The sequence below is a fragment of the Agelaius phoeniceus genome, chromosome 4, assembly GCF_051311805.1.
Source record: "Agelaius phoeniceus isolate bAgePho1 chromosome 4, bAgePho1.hap1, whole genome shotgun sequence".
Classification (NCBI taxonomy): Eukaryota; Metazoa; Chordata; class Aves; order Passeriformes; family Icteridae; genus Agelaius; species Agelaius phoeniceus.
The window spans coordinates 42,800,650-42,821,371 of record NC_135268.1 but is presented as its reverse complement, the minus strand read 5'-3'; the positions used below and the strand labels follow the sequence as shown (position 1 = coordinate 42,821,371).

The 20,722-nt window shown below is 37.2% G+C and overlaps 1 protein-coding gene across 23 annotated transcripts in view; it reads left to right on the top strand.

Annotated features, from left to right (window-relative positions):
• The window catches only part of SORBS2 (sorbin and SH3 domain containing 2), a 145,029-nt gene that overhangs the window by 84,307 nt on the left and 40,000 nt on the right, over window positions 1-20,722 (top strand). For 12 of the 23 annotated variants that reach the window (XM_077177435.1, XM_077177438.1, XM_077177436.1 and 9 more), the window contains 7 exons: window positions 189-674; window positions 4,413-4,557; window positions 6,843-7,018; window positions 12,266-12,332; window positions 13,132-13,176; window positions 14,354-14,537; window positions 17,551-17,665. In XM_077177435.1, the coding sequence (XP_077033550.1) occupies window positions 189-674; window positions 4,413-4,557; window positions 6,843-7,018; window positions 12,266-12,332; window positions 13,132-13,176; window positions 14,354-14,537; window positions 17,551-17,665 (1,218 nt within the window). Of the gene's footprint in view, window positions 1-188; window positions 675-4,412; window positions 4,558-6,842; window positions 7,019-7,723; window positions 7,849-12,265; window positions 12,333-13,131; window positions 13,177-14,353; window positions 14,538-17,550; window positions 17,666-20,722 lie in introns of those variants that run through there. The other 11 variants (XM_077177445.1, XM_077177444.1, XM_077177453.1 and 8 more) reach the window with 4 other exon arrangements.

Here is a 20,722-nt window from a genome sequence, read left to right as displayed (position 1 = left end):
TGTTGTCCTACTCTAATATAGAGCATGGTTGATTTATTTCCTAATCTTTGTAAATGTGAACTTCCTTGGGTGGCTGAAAACCTTACACTTCTGTAATCTCCCTACACCCAGCAAGAGGCAAAGGGAAAAGTTCTTTATTCATTAAGTAATCTGTTTCTTTTCTTATTTTTTTTTCCCTCAAATCTCAGCTTGGAAACCAGAAAGTAACTGCCCCTGTGATGGAGGTAAATGCTTCACAGACACACAGACAAACAGCAACAGAAGCTTCTCCACTGCCTCTTCCTTCTCCTGTGGTACCAGTTAACAGAGCCTCTTTCTCACCAGACAGTGGCACCCACCCAGTACCATATTCCTTGCCAACGCTTGATGATTTTTTGCCTTCCCTCTTTGATCAGAGCCCAGCCCTGTCCCAGTGTCCATACAAATGCCCGTTCCTGGCTGCTGCCAGTGCTGCCCCCAGGAACAGGAGCGAAGCAGCCTCTGTGAGCACAGACTCTGCCATGAGCGAGTGCTCCTCGCGCACGCTGAGCGAGTGCTCCACTGCCATCCTAGATGAGCTGCAGACTTGTAGCTATGATACCACTGACTGCTCTGAAACACCTTCCCCAACCCTGAGCCAGATGTCTGCTGTGTCAGATGGCACCACCTTAACCAACACTGCTGCCACCTCTCATGTAATTATGCTTCCTTTTTTCCTCCTCCATTTTGTTCAAACAGGTTGTCAGAGGGGAACAGAGTTCGACCTTGTCTGTTATCCCATTACACAGACAAGTATTTTGGTAGTAATTTTCCATGGTCACAGTCTGACAGTGTTTTGTAACAGTTGTTAAAAAAAAAATCATTGGCATAGCAGATTTGGGAGTACGAAATGATTGCTACACAGTTGTGAGTGGTCAGCTAAGGTGTATCAAATGCCTTGCTTAAAAAAAATCAATTCAAGAAATACTTGTTCCAAAGTATTAAAAGCAAGCATTCCATGGAGCTTGAAGAAATTTGTTTAAAATATTGTTATCGGTTTACAGGTTTTTGGAGTCTGGACTACCACCATTTTTGACTTACACTGAGATGCAGACTTCAATAATGTTATTTGTAAATTCATAGTAAATGTTCACAGTATTTAATGCAGTTTTTTCCCCAGCCATGATGACTGCACAAAACTGGTTTTCTCTCCTCTAATTAACCTTTTCCTTTCCTAAATACAGTTTCTTATAGGACTGAACTGCATAAATAATCTTGAACTATTCAAGTGTACTGTTACTTTTCTCTTGGTGAAGTCAAGGGAAAAACCAGTATGCAGTTAGACACTTTATAGATACATTCAGTTTTCTGTACCTTAGTATACTCATATGTGGGGAGAAAGAAGGTATGGAATCTGGGTCAAACCCAGATCACTTTTGATTTCTTTTGAGATTATCCACATGATTAAAATGAGTCAGAACAAAGCCTTCATTTAAATTGAGCAATTCATTGCTGAATTGCAAAACAGAGAGATGTTCTGAATCCAAAGTTTTACTGGGTCACAGCGGTGTTCAAACTTTGTATAAATTCTTCAGCATACAGTAATTTTCAAGCCTGAAAAGAACAAAGAGTATATATATTTTTTTAAGCTTTGTGTATAATTTATAAAAAGTATTTTGAGTCCAACCTTGCACATAGTCACCTGGAAAGCCAATGATTGGTTGTCATTGCTCTGGATGCTGCTAAAAAATATTAATAGCAGTCATGTAAAAACTTTAATTCTTAACTTCTGTAACACAGCTCTGAAAACACTGGGGTTTCTTAAGAATCATTACTATGAATCTGCATAAAACACAGTAATTGTAGCCAAAGATACCATAATAAGTATAGACTGGTCAGACAGAGTCACCACATGACCATTTACTAGCTATGGGAAGCATGGAATGTTTATATTTTCTTGTAGCCTACTTCTAAAATTGTCAGCTAATTGTATTTGTTTTCTTTGAGCATCATTTTTTGCAAGCTAAAGTGAGCAGGTGGTCCTTCTGTCTCTTTTTGGGTTAGTGTCCCAGTAGAAGGCTATGTAATGGTCAGGTCTGACCATCACTTTCTCTTTTACACATGGCAGTGATGAGCATAATGTTTATTCACTGTTAATGGACAAAGCCAAATGAAAAAACACTCACCCAAGAGCAAAAATCACCAAGTAGTCCTAAGAACCCCACAGAAATTAAACTGCTGGCAAAACCCAACTCTGCAGTATAGAAAAGTCATCATCTCCCACTCTCTGTAGAGAAAGTCCAGATGGCTAAAAATGCATCCATGAAATGAAAAACATCTTGAAGGATTTTACTTCCTTGTAAAATCTGGGAATAAACTCTGTCACCTGGACCTAAAGTGTCACATTCTCAGATTGAAATGTCATTAACTACCAAATTATTCCAAGGGAAGAAAAGGCCTTTGAAATTTTGTTTAACTGTCTTCTCTAGCTAACCTTGTAAACCGTGCAAGATGCAGCAGATGAACAAATGAAATAGCCACCTTCACAGACATTTTCCTCAAGGAGAAAATCATTAGAAACTAAAAAATTATAATTAAGCTGAGATCTTATCTAAGACCTTCAGAAGCAAACCCAGAAATGTCATGAACATGCCACATACACATATATGACTGATGTCCTTCCACTACTTGTGTGGGTCCTATTTTCATGATATTTTGTACTACTTAGTGTAAATGCCTTGCTGTCTAACTGAGCTATTTGGTAAAGTCCTTCTCTGGAATATCTCAGTCTTTTATTACAAAAATTCATAGGAGTCTGCAAAGAACTCACACCAGTTCTGCTCAGAGAAGCAAAAGCCATGGTAAATAAGTAAGAGGGTGTAAGGCTCTGCATGTAGTTGCACCCTGCCTTCCCTAGAAACAAGCTTTCCCAAAGATAATATGTAGGAGAAGAGAATGGGTGAACCCCTGAAGTAGAGGAGAGATAGCTGGCCTCAGTTTGAAAACTTATCTGAAAACATGCCTTCATTGAAATGCTGTCTTTGAGTTATGTAGCTTTTCTATTCTTCCATCTCCAAAGCTGGGTTTTTTTGCAGGAGAGGGTCATGGAAGAAAAGCCAGCTTACTTTTGGTTCTGGAGTTTATTAAGAGAGGAAACATTTACACACAAAACTTTCAATGGAGACATCACCACGACAGAAACTGTTCAGCTCATTTCTGAAAACAGACATCCTTAAAATGACAAACCCCTGAATGCATCTAGGAGTTCACATAATGTCTGCATAGGACCCAGAAATGGTTTTTCTCCCTTAGCTATGAGAGGCCAAGATGTTAAAAATTTCAAATCAATTCAGTAATCTCCGGAATACAAATGCATACAGAAGGTCATGAATATTTTAGTTTTTATTTGTAAAAATAATATGCATTTTAATATGTTTTTATTTATGCTTTGCTGCTTCAGGTAGTCTCTTGTTTACATCTGCAGCATGTTTTAGTTCATTTGTTATATAAAATTGAGCCAATTTTGTAGTTCTTCTAATTCAGATTTAAAGAACAGTTCTGCATTAAAGGAGATGTTGCAGAGAGCTTCACTTGCTTTTCTGCTGAAATATTCACTACCCTCTTACTTCATTCAATGCTTTCTCAGCATCTCAGTTTTGATTCTTTCAATACTCCCTGTAAAAGTGATGCAGCCCCAGTGCAAGGATTCTAAACCTGGGGGCAGATAGTTTCCTCTTGTGAAGTGCCTCTAGTGACTAAAGCCTAAATGGCTTTACGTGCTTTCTGCTTTTTCCAGTTTGCTTAGCTCTCCCACTTTTGATTTTGATTTTGTTCTGTCATTTTGTGATTGTGGGTTGTTGGTTTTTTAATTGGTGCTATTTATTTTTATTGTGATAGATTACATATCAGCATGCCACAGTCACTCCAGCTGAGTTCCATTTTTTAAAGAATTTTTTTTCATTCTTCTCAGCTAGTCTTAATGAGACTTTTCCCTTCAGTCTGCACAGAAGTTCCCATTAATATCCATAGTGCTTGAGTATGTGCACTAAGGGAATATGTCTCTTGGTGTGAGGGATCTGTGGCAGACAGCCTTTGTCACACAGTGTTGGGAGCTTTTACTGCCATCTTCATTTTATATTGCTGTCAGACATCTGCAAACCTTGTTTGTGCCATCTTCATTGCCTTGACCATGATCTCTGTCACCTTCCCAAAACAGCATGCGTCACAGCCAGCACACACAAGGAGGGAAGAGGGGAGGTACAAGATATATAAGGGCCACACTCTGCTCCCTTTGTGATAAGCTTTGTGTTTCAGTGAATGCAGATGCGATTAGGCTGTGTACCTGACAACTGGGAATTGTTGCGTGGATGACAGTCTTGCATCACTCTTTCTTTGGGATTGCAGTTGGAGAGCTTTGTGTGTAGTTTAATGGGATATTGTTTTGTCTCTCTTAGGCTCAGATCACAGTGAATGGGAATTCTGGCACTGCTGCCAGCCCAGTGAGTCACTTTCAAAGGCCTTTTTCCCCTTCTTCAGCTTACCCTCCACCAGCTTCACTCAATTCCAACATTGTTATCATGCAGCATGGCAGGATGATGGGTAAGCCTCACACAGAATGTTTGCTTTATACATTACACAACGAATTCTGATTCATGTGGTAAAGACTGCAAACAATTGCAGAGTGCTTCACGTCCATAATGAAGGTATTGTCTATTCATCTACCTTGGGAAGTAAATGCAAAAACATAATAGCATTCATTGTTAGGTACAGCAGTGATCCTGAACTGGAGTTACTGTTAAGTTTTATAACCTAGGTGTGTGAGCTAACCTCTTGCCAATTTTCTACTGGCTTTACCAAGGAAAGGGCATCTATCCAAATCACTCAACCTGTCCAGCCCTTTCAGATTTTGCCATAAGAAACTGAGGGCCCACTTTGTACTTTGCTCCTCCCTACAACTTCCTTAATTCTTCAGCAGAAATACTGTCAACAAAGGGAGAGGCTCTGGGCTGTTAAAAACCTAAAGCCACATCAATCTCAAACTTGTTTATATATTTTTTTAGAGCATCTTTAATGTAAAAATTAAACACAAACCAAGTACTATCAGCCTTAGGCTCTTTGCCAGTCTTATCCCATTTTGCCAAGAGAATAATTTACTTGCTTTTTCTACCAGTGATGTGCATATTTAGAAAAGATTATGCATGCAAAATAACTTGAATGTGGTCCCACAGTTTACATTTTTTTTTGTGCTTGCAGGGAAATTAGGTGACAGTTCTTGCTCTGAGACATCTTAGACAAATGCTGCTGTCATCATAGTGATAAGTACAAAAACTGTATACATGGGTTACTCCAAATCCCAGAATTCTAGAGTTTTTGAGTGCTTCCAGTTTGCTGATCTAAAGATCTATCAGTACTGGTTTGGATGTTCTTAAAATATGTATTTTCCCAAGACTTTCACTCTTGTATGATGCTGAAGTTCAGTATTCCACAGTAAGAGCCTGATTTAATTCTCTTTGCTCATGTAGAAATCCCCCTGATGGCCTCAGTTTGAGGCCTATGAAGAATGAAGGATCAAATCCAAAATGTTTTCTAAATTTAACATCATGCATTTTGGGAAAAAGTTCCAAATATTCAGACGTTTGCCACACAGAGTTGCCCCTCGCCATATATGTGTAGCACTGAATTATTTACAGGATTTCAGACTTGAGTAAACAGCTGAAACAGCCATGCCAAATCCAGCACTGCAATGGGAGTGAGCAGAAATATTCAAATTAAAATTAGAGCTTTCAGTCACTGGAGCTCCTTTTACTGAGGAGTCACCGAGGCTCATATTACAACTCATATTTTTCTTCAGAATAATCAGTGGATATTAATGCCACATGAAAGTCAATTTTTATTGTCACCATTAGTGTTAGAACATATATTTTTACTTCCTGCATTCATTTATTCTGCAGCGGAAACATCTCACTTTACCTGAATTTGCAAAATAGAGGCTTTGTAATAGCAGCCCACTAATTTACTGAAACCTGCTGCTTGAAGGAGGAGGGCTCTTTTTCCTGTACACAGGAAAGAGTGTATTGTCTGCAGAAGTACAAATTTTCATGTCACATCCCAGCACTGAGGTGTTTCTTGTTAAGTTTTGGTCTGCATTTTAGAAGGAAATGGTAATAGTGATGTATTAATTTCATTAGTTATAAAGGAAGATTTAAGGGGGAAGGGTAGAAATATTGCAGGTCACCATAAAACAGTATCAGCTTGAACACTTCACCTGAATTACTGTAGGTGGATCATCAGATTGCTCTACAGGTGCTGGGTTACAAAAACCATTTTTATGGATTATACATGTAGTCCCATAAACATATCAACACATGTTAAGAGAACACTATATGTCAGGATTTTTTGCTTTAAAATATTCATGCATCAAAACTTCATGTTTCTTAGCATGTATGACATAAGTTTTTGTGCAAGGCTGTCTTCTGTGCTTAGGGAGCAGCAATTTTCTATAGTTTGCTAGGCTTGGTGGGTGGAAGTTTTGAAATTATGTCACTGGTTTCCAAGGAACGGGTAGAAAATGTGCAAAAGTTTGATTTATAGGAGAAGGGCTGCTGCACCTTTCTCAACAGATCTTGCTATGTTTGTGGGGTTTTTTTCTCTTTTTATTGAGCAAGACGTTTGTCTGGTCCTTAAATAAGTTTATAATTCTGCATTAAGTAGTGCATTAAGTAGTGCAAATCCCGAGTTAAGATGATATTTCTTTAAAAAAATGTATATGTATGTGATTAAGATTGTCAGCCTTTGTACAGTGTACTGAAATGGGGAAGTATGTTTTAACTGCCAAGTATGATTATTGAGTCATTACACAATTTTCTGTCATGTTATCTTTACAGAGTCCACAGAGACATACTCACAGCATGTTCAGAATGTTGGCACCACCACCACCACCAGTACAATACCAATCTGTAGATCCTCAGAAGAAGAAAAAAAAATTACAGTAATTAAAGCTCCACATTATGCAGGGATTGGCCCGGTAGATGAATCTGGAATCCCTACAGCAATTAGAACGGTAGGAAATTCTGGGAAATCTGTGTATGAACTCATACAATGAACTGATTGTTGGTAATGGGTTTTTCACATTCTTCTACTCTTATATAATTTGGAATAGAGCGTGTGTAATCAGCAGCCTTGTGAATATAATATTGTGTGTTGACGAAAAGGAGAATGCTGATGGGAGCATAATTGGGCAACCTCATGTTTCTAGTTTTAATTAGAAGTAGCCAAAATTTTGTGTCTTTCTTGTGTCTCTTGTAGTTCTTGCCTTTTGGAGATGCACGGTAATTGCATTTGGTTTATTTCTGAAATAAAGCGTATGCATACTATATATATATATATGTATATATGTGTGTGTGTGTGCAAATAATCATATGTACATCTGTGTGTATATGCAAAAATCTTACACCTCTGCATTTTTTGGGGCAGTGTTCTCATGTCATCAGGGTAGTGTAGAAATGTGCAGTTTTGTTCTGCTGGCAATCTAAGGGAGCAGCATTTTTGTGACAGTGCAGTAAATAATCCTTGTGCCCTTGAGTGACACATAAGCGAATAGCTGGGGAGCCCTTTCATTGTGCAGCCCCGTTCTAATCATCTGCCACTGGTCACTGCTTGAGTGGTCCCAGGATGTCAGACTGAAGAGTTTTGTTTTCACTATGCTGAAGCATTCTTTCCACTCTGCTGTCAGGGCAGCCTCTTCTGGCCGCTCCAGAGAGCGCAGAGGCAGCTGCACTAGGTCTGTAAAGGCAGCACTTGCTGGCCTCCCCAGCCAGAGAAGAACTGCTGTGCTGGACGGACAAAGGGAGAAGAGTGGGAGCCAGGATGAAAGCGGCAGAGCCCTTGCAGGTGAAGTCTTAGTGAGGTGCAGGGATGTAGCAGCTGTTGGATGTATCCTGTCTGCCAATATTGACAGATGGGGGGCTATGTTGTATTGCCAAGAATTGCTTCAAGGGACTGAAAAATTAGAGGGGAAACCAGGAATTAATGGAGAAAATCAATAGGAAAAAATCAGGATAAGTGGTAAGATGGGGACAATTTTTATAGGAATGGGGGAGAAACTCTGGCATTTCTTGCTTTATTTATGACATTAAAAAGTTATATGATCAGAATCTTTTAAAAATGAAGACATTTCTTTCCAGTAGTGCTCTAGCTTTCTGTCCTCTTTTTAAGTAAGTAGTCCCTTTGCTTTATATTGGATATGGTAATTGGTTTTGTGCTTTTTTAGTAGCAGATTGTTCTAATAGGGAGCATATCAGTTATATAAGATTATAACAGAAATCCCCCTTAAGTGTGCCTAATGAAGCTGGCAATTTGCCAAACTATATTTAACTTTCAGGTTGTATGATCTTAGTCTTTCAGATTTTCTCCTAAAAATATAATTCAGTTTGAATTAGGACATTTTCCTGCTGGTTTTGCTTTGATTTTTGGTGTGTTTCAATTTCAAGAAATCTTATAGCCTGTAATCTTGCTATTATAGAAATAATTCTCACAATCAGATAGAAGTTAAAGCTTTATGCTAGCGTGTGTATGTATGAGTGTATCTGATGTGCCATTTTGCATCCTTATTCTGCTTCCTTAAGGCATAGCTGGTAGTAAATTTGTTTTCAAGATACTTATTTGAGATTACTTTATAAGTGTGCACAAGTATATTTGAGCCCTGTGTATCCCAGCTGAGCAAGAACAAAGTTGGTATAGTTGTCAGCAAGACTCAAATATGCTGCACCTTGCAAAACTGCTAAAAGTGCATTTTCCATTAATAGTAGAAGGTAGAGTATATCACCTGCCCTTTCTCCAAGGTGAGTGAGCAATCCAAATAGGAATCTTCTCCCAGAAGGTTCACCCTCAGTCCATCTGAAGAGAGAAGTTTTCAAATTAATTCAATTTATCATTGCACATAAAGTTTAGAAGTTTCACTCTTCCCTCTTTGCAAAAATGGCAACAGTCTATCGAAAAAGCAGTAAATGAAGATTCAGGGGTGATAGGTAACACTCACTGTGTTCCAAAATGCTGTGCTGCTCGAAGTTTAGCATGTTATTAAGAACTCAGGAGCATCTGTGTTCCAGATTTTGAGTGCTTCTTAGGAGTAAAGAGATTTTGCAAGATGTGATCGTCTCCTCCGAGTCTGTCTTTACTCTTAGATCATGGTTCGAGACAGCTGTTTAGCCAAGGAAAACAGAAAGATGTTCTTTCTATTCCTGCTAACCCATTTGTATCAGGCTTCTGAGAAGGGAAGGACTCCTATAAAGCTTTTTATTCACTCAGAACCCCTATCCCATGTTAACATGTTCCTTCTGTGCCACTTTAGCTCTTTGTAGCTCTGGGAAATGCAAGTCTGAAAATTCAGATTGTTGTTAGGTTCTGCCTTTGTGCCAAGCCCTGCCCCAAAGATGGTAAAATTCCAAGACACTAAAAATGAAGTCTCTGAAAAAGAGAGGATAAAATTCTGTACAATCAGAAAAGCATTCAGTCAAATATAGCACAATTTACCACTGATGGGGACCTGGGAAAGGAAAAGCCAGATTCATGGTATGCAGTAACGCTACACTGTTTTAGTCCATCCAAAATGAATATTTATATCTAATTATCAAAAATAAATTGGTAGACTGAAAGGCCTCTACTTAGTAAGACGGAAAAAAATCAAGTCCTGCTAGGTTTCTTTTCCATACTTAGTGGTGTAATATTTCAGCTCAGGAAAAAAAACACAAAAAAACAGAGGTCCACTGAAAGTCTCAGAACATTCTGAGTTGGAAGATCCACAAGGATCATCAAGTCCAGCTCTAAGTGAATAGCCCATATGGGTATGCAAGCATTATTAGCACCCTGTTCCCACCAGCTGAACTAATCTCAGGGTCAGAGAGGCCTCCTTTAATTGCATACTTCCTGATGGATGATTACAATAGTGCAGGGATTACGGACTCTCCAAAGGAGCAATTGCAGTTACTTCTTATGTCCTCTACGTGCTGTTTGGCTGATTGTTTTTTTCACATACGATGATGCCGTGTTCCAATATTTAATTGCATCAGCTGTAATATATGCAAAGCAGGATGGCATCTGAATGGCTTTGTGCATTGTGAATACTCTTAATTCCTCAAACAATTTTGGTGTGTGGGATTAGTGAATATAAATTGAGAAAATGAATTCCAAAATTAATGTATTCTATTTCTTAATCCTGTCTGGTTTATAACATAAAGCCAAGTTACTGGCTGAGGCTGAAACTCCTAGGAGGGTTTGCTGGGAAGATGATGAGAGAAAGAAACATTCAAATACCCAGAAGGATGTTGGGAAACCTTCTCTACTCATGGAAGCTTCTTCATACCTGATCTCTGTGTGGGAGCCTCCTTTGACTTTGTGGAGGACCTGACAATGCTTGACAAACAGCAGGGACATGGCAGCAGTATTTATGCATTATTTGTGATTTGTTCACCTACCACTGGTTGGAAGACTCTCCTTGATTTAATACAATCAGAAAGGCAGGCACAATATCATGGGACTGTTGCTGTGGGAAATGAGGAGAAGCAGGGAGGTTATGTCCATCAGTGTGAATTGCGTCAGACTTCCTGGAATTGTAAACTTTTGAGCATATATCATCCTGGAGCACTAAACAGCATACTTGTTTCAAGTCCAGCTAAATTATTCTAATCAGAGTTCCACTAGTGTAGATATTTAAGACCTTTTGGGAAACAATATGAATATGACCCAAATCTGCTTCTGAATAGCTTACACTTGGCAGAACTCAGCACATTGGTAAGTGGGGGAAGGGACCTATTTTATCTTGAGACAAAACTGAACCTCCTTTACCTCTGTCTTGCAAGGCAGGCCTAGGTAAAAAGCATAACTCTGCTTTATTTTTTTCTTACCCAGGAGATCCCCAAATTCTTTGGGGAACTGACTGTCTGCTCTTATTTTAAACATTGTTCTAATAATAGTAGCAATTTTATGAGAACTCAATATAAGTCCTCAGAATACAGGACTAGGCAGACATGCCTAGTCCCTCATAGTAAGAGCTCACCATTGTAAACAAAACATATTAGTTATGTACAGATAACAAGTAATCATGGCAAAAGTGGGATTTAGTAAAGATGGTGAACACATGCACATCTGTCCAGTATTCTGTAGGGAAGAATTCATAGATTTTTGCTTTTTGTGCTAAAGAGGAGTAAGCAAAGTGATTGCAAATTTGGTATTTGCTGGTGCAAAATAATGCACTTCAAGAGAGGTCCTTTGAATTTTCCCTGTGTACCATGAGGTTTGAACATAGTGATTTTTGTGGATGCCCCATCCCTGGAGGTGTTCAAGGCCACACTGGATGGAGCTCCAAGCAACCTGGCCTAGTGAACATTGTCCCTGTCGGTGCAAGGAATGTTAGAACTTGATGATCTTTAAGGTCCTTTTCAACCCAGGCCATTCTATGATTCCATGATTCTTTGCACTAAAACTTCTGCTTTTATGGCTACTGTGGAACAAGTAAAATTTTAGCACCTAAGAAGGATAATACTGTTTGCCTTTGTGTTAATCCTTTCCTGGAATATTATCATCCTCTCAAAGAAAATTGCAGTAAGAGAAAATTCAGAAGGGTAAGATAAAAAGAAGCACTAGCAGGAGTCAATATGAACAGAGTTTGGGAACCTTGGGATTCGGATTACTTAGTTTGCAAAAGTAAGGATAAATATAATTTAATGAGTGAATATTAAATAAGTTAAAAAAAGTTGTCTGGAAAGGGCTTTTAAAACTGTTAAAAAGAATACTCTTCGTCAACAATCCAAACATTAAGTCTGTAATATAGTGTGGTCTTAGTTCTTTTCTCAGTAGTATTACAAAGTTTTTCTGCATTATTTAACAATTATATTTAGAAAGTCATGTAAGCCAGAAATTGCCAGGGGTGTCAAAAAAAGCATTCTTACATGTTTGTAATCATAACTGCTTAGGTGTTTCTATTTTCTGTATAGAATCTAGCATTCATCATTGTAAGATATAGAGCACTAAGGTGATGAACTGTTGATCTCGCAATAATTCCGATGTTCTGAACCATTATACCTTCCCAGGATCAGAGTCCAAGACAGACTCAGTCTTCAGTGTCTTCCAGAATTTGTTACAGGAATTCCATGATAAAATGCATAAATTAATTCAAAATAAATGCAAACTGTTATATTAAATAGGGAATAACATATAATATTTCTTTCCACAGAACATTAAATGTCTGATTCAATCTGTACACATGGGTATTTTTATTTTTTGTTAATTGTTAAAACTGTATTTTTTTCAGACAGTTGACAGGCCAAAGGATTGGTACAAGACAATGTTCAAGCAAATCCATATGGTTCATAAGCCTGGTGAGTCTGTTCTTGTCTTTTTCTCCTCATGTCCAGTTTGAGGGATGAGAAATTTTCTACTGTAGATCTCCTACCATCTGCCATTCTTTTGGAGAACTCCAGTGTTAGAACAGCGTGGGCTAGTAAACAGGCTGGCTTAAGGAAAAATTTTGTGCCTGAATTTAATTATTGTCATAGAATATCTTACTTGGTTTTGCTGAAACTGAGCTTTGGTGACATTCCTAGCTTTAATGTCCTTTATGATTTGCCCCAAGGATGTCAGGAAACTGTGTAAATGGCAATTATGCTCATTATACCTCCAGAAGGAAGGAGACTACTCATCTCAGGTAGAGCTAACATTCAGTATGGTCACACAGAATGTTAGTGGGAGAATAAGAAATGTAGGCAGGAGAATGTTGGCTTACAGGCTCTAACTTGAACACTAGTCACGTAGTAGGATTGCCTTTTGTGATAGGAACAACAACTTAACAGTCTGTAGCAGAGGAACGCTGACAAAAGGAAGGAATCAAGCCTGGGAAGAGGAAAAGAACAGACAAAAAGTAATTTGCAGTTTAGTGCTAACTTAGTAAGTATGCAATATGAGTGACATGACCAGAAGATACAACACAGTAAGATGGTAAAAACAGCCTAAGTATAATGGGAAGACAGAGTTTTCCAAAAGCACCTATGAGACAAGGAAAAGAAATACAGTGCTTGATTGCTTACCAATCTTTGATTTGTATTTGCAAAGACAAAGCTCATTTTCTGTGATGAACTGGCATGTATGGCAGTACTGTAACATATGTATTTCTTTTTGTAGATGACGACACAGACTTGTATAATACTGCATATGCATACAATACTGGTAGGAATTACTCCGTGTTCAAAACAACGCTTTGTTAATGTCAGCAAGTGATGGTGTAGTTAACTCTTCACGCTCGCTTTTGTAATGCTTGTAGACACATTTTCTAGTGTCTCGTTTGATCTCAGTTGTTCATGCCTTTTTTCCCCAAATGAAACAAGTTTTAGTTTCATTCTTACTACAGAAATTAATTGCAGCTGTGGACCTCTTACTGTAGAGGGATACACTTAACACTGTGGTTTCTTGATTACATTGCATTTATTTTCACTAGTGATTGTTAGTAACACAGCCTTTCCTTTATAGAAATGGAAAGGGAACTACTGTGTGAAAATGAAAATACTAATTACCAACATGGAAAGACAAAAATAATGTACTGAATACACTTTAAAAATATGCAGCGAGAGTGCCTAATAAAAATGATTTTTTTACAAACTTTTCCATTTTTGTTATAGGCATTCATGTTGACATAATTTAGCCACAAGAAAAGACATACTCATCTAAGATATAATCATTGTGTCTTAAGAAGATTATACCCATATGGTAAAATTATTTCCAAAGAAAGCAAAAATGAAAGCATGAATAGACTATGTGCAAAAAGGCTATAGTGCCTTCTGCAAAACAGCCATTCAAAAATCTTTCCATTTCAGTTTTTGTTGCATTAAACATGCTTTCAATAGTGCCTTTTTCTGTGCTGTTCAGATGACTTGTTGTGGGTCAGTGGTTTGGCATCTCTTTGTACTCTTGTGATCCTCTTCAAGATATGCTATTGCCTCATCATAACAAATCAAATAGTTATTAAACAATCAAAAAAGGTGTGTTTCCTGCCTCTTCTCTATCTTCTGAACATGGAACAACTGAGCAACAGGATGAGCCTGGAGATTAATTACAGGCTGTCATTAACAGATGTGATGGATGTATACACCCATTAACTTCTCCATCAAATTAATTTATTTTAACTGCACTGAAATTTGCCTATGTCTTTGTAATTTTGTGTAAAAATATATAAGAAGCTCTCTAATGAGCTGCACAATACACAGCAATGTACTTTTAAAACTCATTTGCACGTTTTTGTATTCTTGCCATTTTATGGAGTTACTGTGGGTTCTTGTAGCAGTCCATGTTGTGCTTTTTTAAGACTTACTCTCATGTTATGACTGTTTCTGGTTTTGTTTTATATTAGGTAGCTACAGTCCATCCTTCTCTGCTCAGGCACACCCAGCTGCAAAGACACAGACATATAGACCACTGTCCAAAAGTGCTTCTGACAGTAGCTCCGATGCCTTTAAGGTCTCATCCCCTTTGCCACCCCACGTGCCACCACCAGTACCACCACATCGTATGAGGCAACGCTCTACACCAGAAAAGTAAGTTTGTGCATTTTCAAAAGGTCTTCTTGATAAGTACAGTACTCCAGTTGCAGAAAATAACATGGGATAAAACAGCAGCTCTAGAATAATATGACTTCAAGGGCTTTATTCAAGGGCCAGTCAGGTGATGAGGGGTGATCTTTGCCAGGAGTCCAGGCATCATGCATAGTGCTCTCATTTCTTCAGTGTGCTAAAGCATTATTTTTTCTTATTCATGATGCACCCATGAGCATCATTAAGGATTTTTATTCTCATTAGTGGTATTGTCCTGCTTGCTGAGTTTCAGAACAGTCTGTGCTCTAGGAGCTGTCTTCAATAGTTAGTCTCTGAGTAGGGAAAGCCATTTATTGTATCCAGCACCAAAGAGAAAGCATCAAAAAGATGATGTAATTCAAAAGTCAAGGGAGAGCAAAGCTGTACAAGAGCATAGAAGTCAACCCACATTTCCCCAGAGTTCAGAAGTGCTTTATACCCCCATTTTTTTCAATCTCTATTTTGGTAGACCAAGGCAGTGTTTACAGATTAAAGAGGCATTTTGGATATCTCATAGTTCTCTACCCAAATTCTCTGCACAAAACCAAGTCCCACTGTTTAGAGTTCAGTCTGGAAAAAGTTAATAATAAATAACTCAGAAAAGAAGTACTTACCCTTTTGATAAAAAGGTAAGTACTTGCAAGAGACCTGCACACAAATTCTGTTGACTTCAGCATGTCTGTAGGTTCTAGCTCGAGAAAAAAATCTTCTTTACGTTAATTAATACTACCTATTAATATAATAATATGCTATTATAAATCTATATATGTGCCTATGCATATATTATATATTCAAAGGGTAATATTTTTCCTTTCATCTGTGCCTACATGCTCCTCTCTCTTGGTTACACTCAAGCAACAAAAGAGAATTTGGCCATTTCTGTCAGCTTGGATATTGTAAACATATTTATATGTAGAAATGTAATTATATTCAACAGGTTCAATTAATTAGCAATTTGAATAAAATAATATGAGGAAAAACCATACTAAGTGTTGAAAATTAAGACACAACTATGGCTTTTTGAAAAATTTCTCGCTAGTGGCAATCCAAAGTGTAGATCAGTAGATACACATACTGGAGAGGAAGATGAGATTGCTTGATGGTTACTGATTTTGGCTTCCAAGGGTAGGGCAGGTTGTCAAGAGGAAACGCTAAAAGTTACAGTTGGGCTGCCTCACAGAGGCCATGAGGCTTGAGGTTTGTTAGCAGGTCATACAGAAGTGCAGATTTTTTTAGCAGGATACCAAAATGTGGAGTTGTTTAGCTTTGATCTCTGAAGTTGTGTGAGTTGTTGTCCTGTGCTAGGCCAAATGCCTCGGTCACAGAAACTGAGGCCTCTTGCAGTGCACCTTGTCAAGCTTGGAAACAGCTGCTGAGCACTGAATTTGGCTATTTAACCTCCCCTTTTAATCTCTGCATGATGCAACATTCAGTGGAAATCTGTGTTCTCCAGGCCAAGAGATGCCAAACACATTAGCTATGCTTTGCCCACTGCTGAAAGCTATAGCTCATCAATCTTTTCCTGCCATTGGGAGATTCTTTTTTTAATTGCCTAAAAAGCCAGAGTATTTAAAATCTCACCTAAGAGGCTTAGGTCCACATATATCACATGTTTTATACCTGAGAGGCAAGATATGTTTTGCATTAGCAGTTGAGCTCAAAATATAGCCCTTACAGGATAAAAGGCTGAAAACTGTAAATTAGTTGAACTGAGTGTGAATCAGAATTTCAGTAGCATCCTTTTTTCTTCAGTGGCTTACAGTGTAATGCAACTTCACCTGAATATTTCCATTTTCCTATTCATTCTCAAAAAATGTAACCTTTTCTGCTCCGACAATAATTTTTTCCTCAGTGAAAATAAACAATAAAGCTGGGTAGAACTACTTCCCTTTAAATGTAGGGCATTTTATAAATAGAGATGTCTGTGTCCCTGAAATGCACTTGCAAGCATATTACAAACAAAAGCTACCCTATAGATCTTTTTAAGGCACATGACATGTGCATTATTATGTCAGGTCACATCAAACCAAGTCACGCCAGAAAGACCAATAGAACTGATAAAATTTAATCAGTGTGTGCTCTTTCTTATCAAATACAGACAATAGCTGGTAGTATTTCCCCTCCCCTTTCCTCCAACCTTTGAGTTACTAGTGGGTCATTTTACACAGAGTTAAATAAAAATATGTGTGAGCTACAATTTTCCAAGTAGAATGGAGGGAGGTACTACAAGAACTGCCATGCAAAGGTAGCTCCCACTGTAACTAGCTAAGTATTCCCCCAAAATGTATACGTACCTAGTAATATGACATAAGTGACTGAAAAAATATGGTAGCATGGGTTACTTTTTATTCTTTGCATAGCATTATTAAATTGAAAGCAAATTTATAATTATAGAGAAAATGGCTACATTTCTATTCCAAATTCAACTGCAAAATTCTTCCTCTTGTGTATCTATTCAAGACAGAGAAGCAATATGCTGCTTACAAGGTTTTCAGAAGTAATTCTACAATGATCAGGATACTGATCATCACGCGGTCTTTTAAAATAATTCCTCATTTTTTGCCTCAGAAAATTTTATAACTTTTTCAATATGGCCTTATTATCATACTATGTGATGACAAAATATCTACCACTTGCCTATATTAGTATAGTGCACAAAACATGTATAGTTATTTGCAATGGTTTGCATGTTTTTTTGATGTGGTATGCCAGGGTAGTTTTTAAACTGCTCTACTAGTTAAAAGAAAAATACGAGTGATCACAGATTGGACATCTCTAGTATTCTTCCTTCTGTACTGAGCATACTTGCTGTAAACAGGTTAAGATGTTACAGTAAAACACTGCAATGCCACAGCTGAGATCTGGAAATATGAGCTGTTCTGGACATCATCTGGCTTTGCAGGTTTCTGTTGTACAGGGCTGCAAACCACAAGGTGGTGACAGTAAATTAGCTCAGTTACCTGTATTTGTTGTTTAGGAACGACTGGGACCCTCCTGACAGAAAGGTAGATACTCGCAAGTTCCGTTCTGAACCAAGAAGTATTTTTGAGTATGAGCCGGGAAAGTCATCGATCCTTGAGCACGAACGACCGGTAAGACACACAAATGAAATGGGTAGTACAGTAAGCGATTTGGTAAGAGCTTATCTTTTTATTACTTACTATTAATAATTGCTATTTGGAAGAATATTTAAGATCCTTTTTCAAATACAATTTTGCAGCAATTTGTCTTTGCTCTTATCTGATGGTTGTATGGAAAAATTTGGTTTGGCTTATTTGCTTAACTTACATCTTCTGGTGTTTCCAAGGAATCACCACCATGCAAACCTCATGGATGATAGACAAAACAGATGGAAACTGCTTTTTCTAAATGGTGTGCATCTACAGCACTTATTTTCAGTAGTGTTAACAGCACATATGATATCTGAATAATTAATGCATAAAAAGAAGATATTTGCATTTTCAGGATGTGCTGAATTGTATAGCTAAGGAGATTTTGGTCAAATAATGGCCAAGGTTGCCCAGACAGGACTTGCCTGAGCACAGCCCGGAGCAAACTGATATGATTATTCCTACCTTTAGCAGGAGGTTGGACTAGATGACCTCTGGGGATCCTTTCCAGCCTCAAATACTCTGTGATTTGAGTGAATGTACATTATGAATGAGTATACATTAACATGTAATTAGAAGTCTTTATTCCTGCTTTCTGAATAATTATAGCAATTGTGGAATAAAGCTATGCTTAATGCTTGCAAAATGACAATTAACAGAAGTTTTCATTTGCTGAAAGGCACATTCACCCAGCTCTTCTTATTTAACTTTGTGCTATCTTAACATTTTCTTATTTTAGAAAAGCTGTTATGTATCAATGGTGATATTTTCTTTTCTTGGTCTTTTGCTTTGAGGTTGAAATGTTTGAGGGAGTCCAGTTTTAAGGAAGAGGTTTATGAAATGAGTGCTGGATTGTTATTTGCTTCTGTATTACATGCTTGTTCACAGAATTGATTTTGCCAATTTAAAGCAAATTAAGGAAATGACTGAATTTCAGAATATGCAGTGTATCAACTGTGTGAAACACCTGAACCAAGCACCTTTTCCTTTGTTTTTCTGGTCTTTGCAGGAATCTATTTTTTTTGTTAACTAGAAAACACAAAGCTCTTTTTCTGTGAAATTGAGTTCTTGCAGAATCAATGTGCTTTTCAAAGAGGAAATGGGCATTTCTGTAGGAACTGGTAATGAATAAATATAATTAGTATCTGAGTGCAGATGAACTTAACAAATAATTTTATCTAAATGGCAGTGTCATTTTTCCTGAGCACTTTTTGAGTGCCAAGGCTGCATTATAAACACTGAGGTAATTTTCCAGTTTTCCCAATGCCAAAGTGTAATAGCAGATTCAAGTTAAACATAAGAAAATTACACTGATTTCAGTGTATTCCAATAATGGCCTCACTTTTTTAATAAATTATATTTTTTGCTAATGTAATGTGAACAAAAATAATTCATATAACCATTGCAGTGCTGATGAATATTTTCAGAGCTATATTTTTTCAATTCTAGCAAACTAATGAAATAACAAGAAAATGAGGTTTGCTGACTGTTGCTGAATCTTTTTTCCCACTTGCTTATGCATTTTACTTTCGCTAATCTGAACCAAGAGATGGAATTTTGAGCTTTGGTCATTAAAATATTTTCATGCAGAAAAGCATTAGTCATGTTGTAGTCATGTTACTTACTAAGCAATATCCATCAAGGGTAAGGTCATACTTTGCCATCTTGAAGCTTAGACTAAAAGTTTAGGCTTAGCCGATGTACATACAAGGAACCATCTCATTGTATAAGAAATTTTTAAAGCTGAGGAAAGTACATTCATATACAGAACTGAGAGATTTCTTTGTTTATGTATGTTTCAGAGCTGTAAAAAATTGGAAATTATTATGAGATTAAAGTTTTGCTGACACTAGTGTAACATGGTTGAAAAAATTAGGAAGCTATCACAGTTTCATCAATCTGGAATGTCTACTGTCGATAAAGATGCTATTTAGCTTTATATAATTAACATAGTACCTTTGAACCATGTTACTAACAGGAAATTAATTGTTTTCACTGAAGTATTTGCTCTCCTTGTATTCACTGAATGGGATATAGAAAGTAAAACTTAACTTCTTAAAGGATGATCAGCAAAGCAAGTCAAAAGCTCTTTTCATTGTGTGTAGGAAAAGCTGACCTCTGAAAATAATGCACTGGTTCCAAATTCAGATGAAAACTCCAAATTCTCAAACGTATCAGTACTGCATGAATTAAATCTTCCATCTTAATAATCTCAAAATATTTTATTTCTAATGTCTGAAATTTTTTTTTATGATACTGAAGGAAAGTAGTAATAAAAATGTGGAATATAAAATAAATGTGGTAAATTAATATTGCAAAAGACAGACATTTATAGTGTCTGAACTAGAAAGTCATACTTTATTAGTTTTGTATAAATCAAAGAAACCAAAGGGAGTTTTTCTAACACCCTAAATCTCCAATTTTTTTAATTAAATAATTTCCATGTCTACAAGATTGTAGTTTTGATGGCAAAGTAATCTGTTAAAAATATAAAATATTTACAGCTGCCTTGTATCATAATCTGTCAAGTCTGACAAATCAGACTTGAGAGATTAGCATTCCCTTTATTGGTGTAGGTAGCAGACTGGAATTTAGTTCTGATTAATGGGGAGATGAGAACACAGCAATAAAAGAAATTGAGATTCAGCGTGAAGCTAACATTTAGTGGGAAATACTATGCAGCAGATCCTCACTGATGAAAAGAAAATCTGCATTAATCAAAACAATGTGAGAAATAATAAACTAAAACATTGACCTAGTAAGAAACATGAAATGGATAGATTGGTTAGGGATCACTAATTGTTATAGATGCAGAAGTATGACTGTAGTTTCAAACTGCTGTATTGTGTAGTATCCTCTTCCATTAAACAGGAAATTAGTGTGGTTTCTTCCATAATTTGAATTTGTAAGAGTATAAAACATCAGCATAAAGGAGAGGTTTGGGATGAGTACTTTGAGATTGCAGTAAAAGTTTGTGATATTAAGGCATTAAATAGTCTTACCAGACATGGTGATACAGCTCCTTTTTTTCGTATTTCA